Source organism: Hirundo rustica, chromosome 2, assembly GCF_015227805.2.
Source record: "Hirundo rustica isolate bHirRus1 chromosome 2, bHirRus1.pri.v3, whole genome shotgun sequence".
Lineage (NCBI taxonomy): Eukaryota > Metazoa > Chordata > Aves > Passeriformes > Hirundinidae > Hirundo > Hirundo rustica.
Window position 1 is genome coordinate 4028730 of NC_053451.1, and position 13314 is coordinate 4042043.

Consider the following 13314-nt stretch of genomic DNA (forward strand, 5'->3'; position numbering starts at 1 on the left):
GAACTGAATGTGCGCCCTTAAACAGCTGAATGATAACGTTTAATGAAGATGATTAAGCTGCATGCAGAATTTGCTGCCTGTGACGCGTGGTTCTGCAGCGGACGCGGTGTCCTGGGAGCCCGCAGCGCGGCCGGGTTGGGGCAGGGCGCGGCCCAAGCGTTCCCTTCTGTATTTTTGCACGCAGGGATTTTTCAGAAGCTGCTCTGCACTTCAGCAGAGAAGTTACCAGCGTGTACTCGAGACATTAATTCCAGGTTATATGGTTTCCCTGAGAACTGCCATCTGTCATGCTTTTCTGTCTGGAGGTCACTCCAAGTTGCCTCGGGTTGGTGTCCTCAGACAGGAGGTTGGAAGGATAAACCGTGTGCTTCGTCTTTAACCCTTAGTTATCCTTTTCCCTTTCAGCACCCACCTTGATAGGTATGGTAAGGAAGGACTGGGCTTCCCAAAACAGCATTGCCCTCTCCTGGCAAGAGCCGGACTTTCCCCACGGAGCAATTCTGGACTACGAGATCAAGTACTATGAGAAAGTAGGTCTCACTTACAGCATCACCCACACTCAGATCCTAAAGAGCAATGTGTTTCGTATTTTTAATAGTATTTTTTAAAAAAACTTTTTGCTTGACCCCACAATGCTGTGTATGCCAGACGTTTTATTTTGTGCTGATTTTTTGTTGTTTTGCATCTAACTTGTTGATGACTGTCTTGTTTCACATCAGAATTGAGTAGAGCAGCAAGCAGATTTTACATTTACTTGTCTCATAGTAACTACATTTACAAATGTGGGTAAATGGATCACATGCTTGAACATATTTTGATTTACGGACTGTAAAAACTTCACATTAGGTGACACTGAAGCAACAGAATTAAGGTGAATGGGAACGTGATTTCATTTTGAGGCCGAATATGTATTTATTATTTATTTGTTGTTGCTAGATAAAGCAATAATAACGTGCTCAAAGGAGAGAGTGTACCAGCCTTGTTTAGAGGGTTACAAGAGAGGAAAAACTGTCGGATTTCTGGTGCTCTGTCAACATTAGACAATTTCACACAGAAGAGAGATACAACATGCATTACAAGTAAAGGTACAGGGTGCACACACAGCATGTGTTGGGAAAGCAACGTTTGAAGGCTCCTTCTCCATAAGCACACAACATATTTGGTCGTTTCCAGTTGATACAGGGCCTCGTGCCAGTAAAACTTTTGTGCTGACCAGTGCCTTCAACCCTGAAGACACAGACAGGAAATTTTTGGTGTCTGTACCTTAAACAGTTCCCTGCTAAGTCAGTTCTTGCTGTTTCCCTGCCCTCACCTGAAGTCACAGTGGAACTGATGTGCCTGTGTGAAGATTACTAAGAACAGAAATACAAACCAGGTCATGAAAGGAAGTATTAGGCTCTGTAAATAGCTGAGAATTTTATTCCTTGACTGCACTTCTCTATTGAGATGATATAGCTTTCATGATGCTGAAGAAAGGGTAAACTGGGAAAAAAATCCAAACAGTTTAAATAGGACAGCTGGAGGGAGAAGACAGATTGCTTAGAATATTTGGTAAGCCAAAGCAAGGAGCCCTGTTTTCTTGCACTAATGGAAGTCCTTCAGGTTCTGATCCATTGTCATAGTAAACCCCATTATGACTTGAACTTCTTTTCTTCCTAGATATTAAAGAGGTGAATTAAACAAGAAAAATTGTGAAGTTTTATTCAGTTGAATAGGAACAGTTCCAAAGCCATTCATATAGATGTTAAATTATAAATCTCATGTAAGTGTTTAATAAAATCCTTTCTTAATGGATTATGTACCAATACCAGTCAGTGCTGAGTGACAAGGCAAATAATTTTTCTTAGAGATCTACTTACTCCTGAGCCTTGACCATTGTACAGCAAGACTACATGCACAGGCTTTATGACCCTTTGCTAGATAGAATTTAAACCACTCTTACCTTTTAAAATATATAAGGAGCATCTTCTGTCTCTAAACTCTTTCCTCTGAGGTCAGGGGAGATAAATGCGCTGCTGGGATCTTCCAGTGCTGTAGCACAGGTGTGATTTGCAAGACCTCTCTTGGAGACCAGGTTCTAGCTCAGAGAGATGAATAATCCAGTACTGCAAGTCAGTCTGCTTATTTACAACATTAAATTAGAAAATGTTCCTTATGCCACTTTAATAATATATAAATCTTGCTTTAGTATTTAAATCAAGAAGCATACACAGGCTAAGTGTATGCATTACAACACTGGCTAAGTGTAGTGGCCAAATGCAAATGAAATTTTATATTGAGAAAGAGAAAGGGATGGTTCCTACCTCAAAGCCAAAAAAATATTAGTATGCACAATTAATTTAATTTTATTAAGTTTCAATTCATTTCTTCTTCTTCATTGTGGATCTTTGTATATTAAAAAGCATAGTTTGTGTTATGACAGGAGTAGATATAGCCAGTGACACTGTAATCTCTCAGCCTTCCCAGGAACTCTAAAATGGGAATATCAACATTCTTGCTCTCTGAAGAAGTGACAAAGCAGGGATGTTGTTGCATGCTCACAGGAAATATGATAAGAGTGAAATCATTTTCTACTGGATCTAGTACGAATTTATCACAAAGACATCTCTGTAACAGAGAGCAAAAAATGCAGGTGAAGTTGAAGAACGTGTTAAATATGAAAAGGTCAGAAACTTTATTAATGTCTTAGGGAGTCAAGAAAAAGGCAGAAAACAGTAGTCTTAGCTACTAATAAACACACTAGGTAGAAAAATGGAAAAACTTTTGCAGTCTGTCTTTATCCCTTTCTACATGTAATTTGCATTTAATAAAGAAAGGTGGTTTTGTTCTGATAAACAATATAAGAAATGGAATTTCTCCATCAAACACAACCACTCAATCCCTCAAATTCAGCTGCTTATATCAGTTCCTTAACTTCTTGAAGCGCTGAAGAATTATGCAATATTCTAAAGTTTTACAAGTGTTTACTGCTATTTCTTTTAAGGTTCCTTGTTGACGTTTGAAAAATTGTCAGTACATCCTTGGTGAGTACATTAGGGGAGCAGCCTGCTTTTAATTATCACCAGTAGGAATTTTGTGGCTCACAAATGGAAGTTGTATCTTGTCATGGACTCCCAAAGTTTGCTGGAAGATACATAAACTTCAGAAATCAAATAGCTCCCCAATAAACTGTAAGCACTCCACTAAGTGGGGCAGTTTCCAACAATTTCATAAAGAAGACAAATTAATGATGATGAGCGTGGAACATAAAGATGCATCTTTCCATGCATTTCCAGAACAAGCAGAAGAAGGGAAGGAGCCTACAGTGTGCTAATTATGCAAGAAACTGACACTTACACTCCTGTAAAATACGAATTACACACAGAGAACTACCAAAAGATCAAGTCCCCTTAGTGAAAAATATTATTTTGAGAAAGACTACCAAGGTATAAAGAAATAAAGTAGAGAAGGAGAGTTATCCAGGGGTCTCAGTGAGTTAGAAGTATGGAATCATACATTAATTTGAAAGTACAATAAAGCAGTTCAGTAGTTTTTCTGCTTTAAAATACCTTTTCCTATATGGCCTTCATTCCTCCAGGGAATTGCTGTAAAACACTCAGAACTTCACAAAATGTTGTCTCTAAAAATGAAAATCTTGTGGCAATAACAAAATTTCCTCGTGAGCCAGTTGTGCAGATTTGTAATTTCTTACTTAGGAGTGCACTGGTATATTTTTGTGTGGTTGTCTGATAAGGGGTCATTTTGTTCTGCAGCCTTTCAGCCAGAAAGGCAGTGAACAAAATCTGACCTAGGACATAATTAGAGAGCTGATTTGGCCTGGGAGAACAAAAATTCCTCAACATTCAGTCCAAAATTCGCTGAGTTCTGTCGCAGCAAAGACAAAGGGTTTTCCATTGTTTGAATAGTTGTGTGATACAACCACAAAAAGAGTAATATGATCCTGAAATAATTGCCTTGTTGAGGCCTGGTGGTTGAAATACCTGATTTCAGGTAGATTATGAATCATTCTGAAAACTGTGCCTTGGATAATGAGTGAGTCTTTTCCAGCAACATACAGAAGATCGGTTAAATGTTTGCCCTTTGAAAACTAAGATGTGCTCATAAAAACATTTCTTCATAGACCTTCTTTGGGGTCTTGAGACACTAAACATTGCAGATTTTCTCTGTTGATACAGGGGTGTCTGCCCTATTCTGCTCTCTTTTATATTTTATCATCCCTTGATATCATCCACAAACACTATTTTTAAAAGAAAAAAAAAATCACTCATGGACAGTATTGTCTTTCCCTTTAAAATTAAACTCATTAATATAGTGCCATTGCTAATTTCAATTACTTTTTCTTTTATATTTTGAGCTATTACTCAGACACTGACCAGAGCTTGCAATATTTGCTAGGTTTTAGGGCATCATAATCTCTTCACCTCTTATCAAAAGGGTTTCATGTTTGAGGCAGATGAAGGAGTGGGGCCTTGTTAGAACCTTGTAATGGCACTGAGTCCTTCTGTAGGAATTCCCTCGTGGGAAAGGTAACACAGCACACACATATAAGCCTCACCAGCTGCACTCCAGCTTGTGCAGCTGAACTGGAAAACGCTTATTCCTTCCCTCTCCATCCAAACCCATAAAGTTAATCATCAAAAATTAATGCTCCCTAAGACCTGTATTAGGCATCCCAAGCTGTGCACGTATCAGCAACTGTGTTAAGTTTGTTCTCCCCCGTGGCCCAAGCACACCAGCTGGATTACATTTCCTGTGACACACAAGATAACATATAATTAGCTAAGGAATCCTGTCTGTAGAGAAGGGATTTTAATGGAATGTGTCCAAGCAGTAACCCAAGGCATGGCAGTGAAATGTCTAAATAGAGAAACCAGAGAATATCTTTAGGATCAGGATTTGGAAGAGAGGGCTGATATTTCTTTGCTTTCTTGTCTTTTGCTGAAATTTAAAGCCAAATCTCTTTTGCCAAAATACTTCATTTTGTTGGGAGACTCGATTTGCAGCTCACAGGCAGTTTTCACATTAAAAAATTAACCCCCCTTCACAGGACAGTGAGTGGATAGGATATTAGGATGTCAGATACTGCTTTGCCTTCATCCCAGGATTATTTAGAGTTAAATTAATAAACAGTAAGTGAGAAAATAACTGAGCAGTAGAGGCAAGGGGGAAATTAGTTTTCCGATGAGATTTGAAAAAGAGATGAAGAGCTGATGAGGCAGAGAGATAGAGGAAAGTACCAGACTTAAAGAATTAGAAAGCAGCATGACCTTGTTAATTTTTCTTCAGTCTACAGCTGTCTTCACTAAACTTATACAAGAAATGATGCTCAGCTTAAAATCTAATATTAAACCAAGGACTGCTATTTCTTTGAGTAATCATTAATGTGAATTAAAATGAGCCATCCTGAATCTGAGTGACAGACCTTTAGGTAGATTACATGATAGGAATAATGAGAAGTTTTAAGACTCTCAGTGCATAATGTTTTGAGTGACAGAATTATTTTTATAAGAATGAATATGGCAAATTATGAACATCATGTAACTCATCCCAGTTTAGAGGGTGCCAGATGTTCCTCTGTGTCTTCTCCAGCCAAGGAGATACTGCATTATGATCTTCTCGCATTAATCAATCTGACCTTGCTTGAGTATGGGCTGGAAGCTACCTCAGTGACCAGGAGCCACACGCGTTCTCATTAGATAAAATAAGGACATTTCTCATAAGAAGCCACCTCCTGTAGATCAGGTTCAGAATTTCTGGGTGGAATTTTGGAAACGTGCAGTAAGGTCAGTCATTTCTCTTGTGAAGCCCTCTGCCTTTCTGTGATGTCTGCAGGGCGTGCGTGGAGCTCATTGACCCCATCCTCCCTACTACTTAAACAGCCAAACCTCTCCAGACTCTCCACCTCGTTAGTCACCAGTTTGCACAACGTTTAACTGAGTCTGAAGAAAAACATTTTTTCAGAAACAGCTGTTACAACTCCCCTATTTCATTTAAGCACCAGCCATTACTTTTTTGGTTCAGATTTTTCTTTCAGGGCAGATTTTTATATCATGGGGAATAATAAATGCAGCAGCTCCCAGTGGCATGAGGCTGAAGGGAGCCTGTGACATCACCCATGGGGCAGAGGTATTTTGTTTGGTGCTGGTGTGGCTGGGTTCTTGGCATGTACTGCTTCTTTCTCTGGGCATTTTCCTCTATTGTTGCTATCCCTACTGGAGTGTCCTTGAAAACCTTCCTAAATTTTAAAGTCAACACTGGTTATAGGGTTGGGGAAGAGGTACAGGCTGACAACAGTAGGGATAAGCATCTGAGCACTTCAGATCTGGCCATTTGTTGAGTATACACAGTATAAAAACCTGTTCAAATGATCAGCTGGGCAATTTTTAACTTCATATTCATACTAATATATATATATATATATGTATATAATGGCAAATTATCTTCTGTAATATTTTTCAAATTATTCAAATCATTTAAGGCGTAAGTAGCAATCTGCTGCCTGCAAGTAAAATGTTTCTGATATGACTGTAATCAAGAAACCTAGGACTCATGCAATAATACATTTTCATTACATTTTCAACAATTCTCATCAAAACAAGAGTGCTGAGTATTTGGGATGTACAAGAGCTTTTGGACAGTAGTTTTAGGCAGCCCTTAGTGTTTGTCGAGTGTCACAGGGAGGCACCGGGGCTCTGAGCAGCGCCTCAGGCATTCTCAGCCCTTCATAGTTCCTGGGAAATGAACCATGTCTGCTGAATGTTTTTAAAAAATAATCACTACAAATGTGCTTTGGGATATAATCATTAAAATGAAATCTCCTAGCTTATTTTAGCATAGTAAGTGGTGTTAAACAAGCTTCTCAGTTTTTCTGTTCCACTGTTATTAACCCAGTTTCCCAAGGGAAAAAATGTAAAAGCCTGAGATTCTAAAAAGAGAAAAAAAAAAAAAAAAGTCTCAGAACTGTTGAAAATGAGAGTGACTAATTACCAGGCTCTCTGACCAGATATAATTTTTTGCCTGCAGGAAAGAGCCTAAGGACCTTGCAGCAGCCATTATTAATGACACCGATGTAATTACTATTAGGAGAAAAAAAAATCCGGCATCTAAATATCAATTACATGCAGCAAAGAGTTTATCAAAGAAGTTCTGAGCTAGGCCTCTATTATATGCCTGGTTTGGCTTGTCCACTAATCATTGTTGTCAATTATTTAGAAACAGCTTCTGAACTTCTGTATTTAATAGTAAAGTAGCATATGGAGGTATTGCTGTTGTTCTGCTGAACCAAAAATTCTCAATAAGTATAATGCTGTTTAAGCAAGCCTAGTGGATTTGATATTAAAAAAAACCCCATACTTAAGTCTCTGCTGATCTTGTGTTCTTGCCTACAGCCAATACCGTTTTCTCCAAGGAAAATTACACATACAGTGCTTATTCCAGTAACTGCTAGAAGAGCTGCACAAATGCAGAAAAAGTGTATTAATGGTTTTGAATAAGTGGCTTTCAAATGCTTTCAAGGAATAAGCATAGGAGGTATGCAAACTATTACAAGACAACAAACGCAGCTAGTTCCATACCTCAAATAAAGCTAAGAAAGCTAAATCCATTGCTGACAAAGATTGGTTGCTAATGAAAGGAATTATTAAATGGGTTTTTCTTCTATCCATTACAGCATTTGAACCTCAGGAAAAATAGTTGTCAAAATTGTGCACTGACATGGCAAGAATAATAATAATAATGTTAACTTCAGGAATCATTGTTAATCCTGAGTATCTGTTTAGGTGGGGTCAAAAATCAGAAGCAGCTATTTTACAGGGCAGAAAGTTTCAGCTAAGGACAACATTTAGATGGTGTTGATGGACATACTGTAAAAAAGAAATGTTTTGTCGTCAGAGATAATGTATCAGCTGTACAAAATGAAGTGGTAAGGAATCTTTAATAGAGATATGCACTCCCAAAGCATTTTATTTTTGTTGCTTCTGTTATTATTAACTGCCTGCAGTCTGTTCATCTTTGAGTTTAGGTGCAGTAAGTTTTAGGTGCATATGATAATAGAGTTGGAGTTCCCTCAGATACCTTAAGACAAATTCAGGAGTCAAACTTTGGGTTTGAAAGTTTGACAGATCTTTACAAAAAAGAATGGCCAGTTTTGTAAGCAACGACCTAAATATAACAAGTATGCCTACCAAAAGATGGTCATCTAAATGAAAGTTATTTCTTATTTCCTTATTTATAAACTAAAAACAGTGTCTAGGTCTCCATTTCTCTAAAACCAGTCAGGATGTTTCCTTTAGCTGCTCTTAAAATACACAGTCACATAAAAGTTCCCAAAAATCATGTGAGCCTAAACTCTTCTAAACACTGAATCTATCACAGTGTTTTTCATAGTACACAAGTGACTTATTGTTCATAAATTGTTGATTTGCAGCCATAAAGGTGGATTCACAGATTAAATCAAGATACCTACCTTGAGACATGGGTTTATGTCTTTGTCTAAATGAAAGAGTGTTCATATATAATTTCATTTACCATTTCTTCCTGCAATATTCAATGCATTCAAGAGATACCTGGGGAGGTACAAAGGTATGCATCCTTTCGGAGAGTAAAAGCAAAAAAAATCCTTGTTTTCTTTCCCTCTTTTTTCTATGGCTGCATTGCAGTTGTACTTTAACCAAAATAAAAGGACAGGATATTAGTTTTCCTCTTTGAATGGGCTTTTTTTTTTTTTTTTTCACATTAAATGAAGACGAAGCCACTGACTGCCTGATGTTAGCACCCTCTTTTTTATGAAGTAGCGGCAATCCCAGAGCAGTCATTCCGGGAGAAGGGAGAAATATCCAAAGGGAAAGAGGAGGAAGAGCCCCTCCATTTTAATGCACTAAACCACTACTTTCGTCTTCAATATCAGTATAATCACTTAATTTAATTTAAATTAATCATTTCATGACCCAACTTGAATTCACAGAGATTGTACCTTCTTCAGTAAGTCCCGTGTAGTTTTGTTAGGTTTATAAACCCACAAACGTCTATTTGATTGAATGAAAGAAGCACAATGTTACAATTCTCTCTTTTTGCTTTTGAGTTTTTAATGTATTTGCATTAATAGTTTCAAAGTGCCCTTTCTTGATGTGCTTGTTGGGATGGCTGAGTTAACAACCTATTATAATGTACTCCTTACCGAGCTGTTAATAGCTTTAGAGTCTTTTGCAGGAATTCACCTGCTGCTCATAAACACATTTCTGTTGCTGTAGGAACTTCACCAGGTTGATGCATTTTGTATTTGCAATGACCTTGTACAAACCACCTGGTTTTCATGCATCTACAAGTATTCATATTATATTAACAAAATTCTTTAGTGGCTGGAGCAGCTCTTTTTAAAAGATACTGACATTTGTTTGTGAATTTTGTTAAATTTTTTTCAGATTTTTTTTCTTGTTGTTTTTGCCACCACCAGAAATGATATTTCTGCTGAAGTTAGCTGCATCAGAAATGCGCACTTCCCCCAAAAAATTGAGCAAAAGCTTGCTTTGTCAGTTTTGAAAGTGCAAAATCAGCTTTTTGATTTACTCCCTAGTTTGTTTACTTTGCCCTTGAAATTCATGTTCAATTAATGGGAAAAAAAAAAAAAGATTGCTGTTTTTGCTTTACACCCCATTAACTCGCCAAAGTGTTTGAAGAAAACATAAACTTAAGGAATATGCTGTATTTATTGTTGATGCATTGCCAGGTTCTGCACTGCAGTCATGATACCAGAGGTGAATTCAGCCCTTCTGAATTAGCGTTACAAGATAGATGTTTGCTGCTCGCCTGCATTGAGCACAAAAAGATGTATGCATGTGCTCACAAATACACCAAAAAATGTGACATTTCAGTGACTTTTCAATAGCTATTATATGTTTATATCTGAAGAGGCTAGCATAATGAAAAACAATGCACAGTCTCGATATAGAGATCAGCAGGTTCCCTCTTGCCTCTGATTTATTATTTGTATTGCAGTGATTAAAGTCAAGCATTAGTTAGTGTCAGACTTTGTGTTTTAGAGCCAAAATTCTTCCTCCAAAATTGATTTTTGATGGATGGTTGAAATCTATCTTAATGTTGTCAACATTATTCTATGCTTATAAATCCTAATTTTCTTTGAAAAGGGAAGTATTTGTCCCAAAGAAGTATTCACAGTTAGCATATGAAAGACTTGTTACCATTTAACATTCATTCATATGTTCTGAAATGAATCTTAATGACTTCAGTCATTTTTTTCCAGAATAGCAAATCTGAATAGCAATCTGAATCAATTCAATCCATAAAAGTAGATATTTTGCTTACTTACATAAAAGTGATAGCTTTATTAATACCACTGAATTTGTTTTCAAGCTGTTGTATATCAGTAAGGATCTTTTCTGGATTTGCCAGGCAGGAAACATTTAGTAACAAATGGAAAGAGAAAATTCTGCATTAGTCTGCTCTTCTAATATTAAAAGTTATTTATGTAGCAGATTCAAACTAAGTTTAAAACAGTCATAAAATAAGCCCAGTCAGTCTACCTGTCCTAACATCCTAAAAGGCTGAAACACATCTTAGAAAGGAGTTGGAAAGGCATGATTCCACGAGAGGTTTTTAGTACAAATGTGGTTTTACTACAGAATGTGTTTTTTACGAGGGTGTTTGTAGAGCTGCAAACATCCCAGAGAGAGCAGTTAAAATTTCCCAGCAAGGTGTTACAAACCTGACAAAATGTTCAGCACTGAAAGGGAGCCCTAATCCAAATCCTGGCCCTATCTGCCTGTGAATGTTGTAGGGATTCTGAAATTAGGTGAATTAAGCAAGTTTGTCATCAGCACTGTTAGAGCTGACTGGGTGCCGTACTATATTTTTGGATTGGCAGAATCACTTGATTTTCACAGCTTTGAACATATGTTTGTGGGGTTTGGGGATTTTTTTGTGGGGAAGGGTTGTTTGGGGTTTTTTTGGTTTATTTTGCAGGGTTTTTGTGGTGAGGGGTCGTTTGTCAAAGTAGAGCTCTGGCTCTACTCTACATTACTCTGTACTGTAGCAAGGCACCTGACTGTAGAAGTCTTCTGAAGAATTGGATGATTGCTCTTGTGTTGAAATTCCCCTTCCCTTGTGAGATACTTCTTTCCATTTAAGTTGCCTCCGCACTTCAGCAGGAAATGGGATCAGCACAACTTTGAGTTCTGCCACGGAGGGAAGCAGCAGTCCTCTGTGTACAGCTGTGATGTTACCCGTGCTGCTGATGCTGGGTATGAGCAATTGCCTGCCCCATGTCTCAGCAGCTTGGAGACCTTCAGGTGTTTGGACTGTGGCTTTTTTCGCATCACATGAGTTGTCCATTTTTTTTTTGTTATCTTTCTTCTAGGGTCTTGCATTTTCAATTTAAATATTTCATTATCCAGTGACCTACTTCCCATCTGTAACTAGAAGTACTGTTTCTATGATATACACAGATGTCTTGAAATTGACTGAACATGATAGTGATTATTATTCACTATTTCTTATAGACAAGAAACTAAAATTTATTCAATAAAATAGTCAGGAAGCGGATTAAAAAAAAAATCCCCACAGTATTTTTTTAAACGCAGTTTATAATTAAACTCGTTGCCTAGGGATGTTTTGGAGGCCACAAGCAAAATCAGTTCAAGGAATAATTAAGGAAATTCGTGGAAGAAAAGTCCATGAGCTGTAAAACACAATGAAGCAAATTTAGTAAATTCAGAAAGCCGCTAATCTGCAGATTGCTGGGCTCTGGGGGAGTGTTAAGGGTCAGCATGGGGAGTAGGAACCTGCAGTGGCATCAGGACCTCGTTCAGATTTGTGAGCTGTGAACCTCATACACCAAAGGGATGACTTGGGAGTCAGCCCACTGGCTGTAGATCCATAGTTCTCTGCGCTTGTTTCACAGCAAAGAAATTCACAGAAGCCTTCCAGTCTTCAAATTTTCAGTATTGCTTCTGTTTCCTGTTGTACTGTATTCGTCAGCAGGTTTATTACATCATTAGGAAGTAAACTTTAGCGTTAGGAATTCCAGGACAAACTGTGCTTTACTGTCCTAAGGTGAATTTTGAGTACTGCTTGAGTTCAATTTGAACATTAGAAATTTAGTTTGTGCTTTAGTATGTGCTTTAGTCCTGCTTCTTTCCAACTGGAAAAGAAAATTAAAATGAGTGAAAAAATAAGAAAAATCTTCGAGGCAGCTGGAGAAGGTTGGCACTCTCATATGCAGAAGTTAGAGAGACTTCTGGAGATCCTGGTGCAGAGGTTTTCACTGGTAAAGATTTTTTATTAGCAAACTGTTATCAGAGTAGCTCATTACTGCCAGAAAGATGGGATTTAATATCTGTGCTCATCTGACAACTCAGGCCACGTTCTCCAGCTGCCTTTGTTATATGCTGGATTGCACCGTGTTCCATGCCTAACTTAAGGCACAGTCCTGTTTTCATTTCATTTTAATCTCCTTGTCAGGACGATCAGCTCTGTCCCGTCTGCTGCCTTCGCACCTGGCAGTCCCACTTGGCCCAGAGTGTGAACCACACAGCTTTTGCTCTGCCCAGCGCTCACCTCCCTGTGCTGGTGGGGATTTTTACACTGTTTTAGAGCCTCCCTGTCCTCATCTCTCTCCTCATTTAATTTTCTGCTTTTCATGGTTCACCTCGCATCAACTCATTTCTGCCTTTCCAAGTATATAATCCAATTAAAATGAAGTTTGTCTGGGGTTTGACCTTTCTGTATTTTCTTTATGATTGGTTATCCGTTCTTCCCCTTTTCACGTTGACAGCTTCACTTTATGTATGGAGAAAACGGTGAGCTGACTGACAGGCAATCAAAATATAAAATATTGAATGGCCAAACAGCTAAAGGACACTTGAGTGTTTCAGCTCCCCAGACTGTTACATCTCAGATTAATCAGGAGGGAGGCCAAGGAGGGAAGGGAGAGGGTTACAGCCTGAAGGGGCCTTTACAGCTTTTAAGTGCTGCAGATTTCTCCTCAGAAGCAAACACTCGAGCCATTGGCAATTTTCTCTATGGCCCTGCTTTTTTGCTGCCACCGTTTTCTACTTCGTTTAGATTGGTCCTCAGATCTTCACAATCACTTTTCTAAATTTACTTCAAGTTTGTGGTTCAGCTGAAAACCAGAGATTCAAGAGTTTATAGGAAGAGCAGTTTTTTTAAGAATCTGAGTGATCCTTGTAGTTCTCTTTTGTAATTTTTCTTAACCACACTATGTTACAGTAAAAATTTACCTATTCCTGTTGATCAGATTGTAATCATTAATTAATGTTAGAAGCACTTTTTTGAGCCTTT

General features: G+C 38.1%; 1 protein-coding gene across 4 annotated transcripts in view; it reads left to right on the plus strand.

Annotated features, from left to right (window-relative positions):
* LOC120766126 (ephrin type-A receptor 6) overlaps nt 1-13314 on the plus strand; it is a 372678-nt gene that overhangs the window by 246811 nt on the left and 112553 nt on the right. For all 4 annotated transcript variants that reach the window (XM_040091493.2, XM_040053571.2, XM_040091502.2 and 1 more), the window contains exon 6: nt 406-530. In XM_040091493.2, coding sequence (XP_039947427.1) covers nt 406-530 — 125 coding nt within the window. The remainder of the gene's footprint in view (nt 1-405; nt 531-13314) is intronic.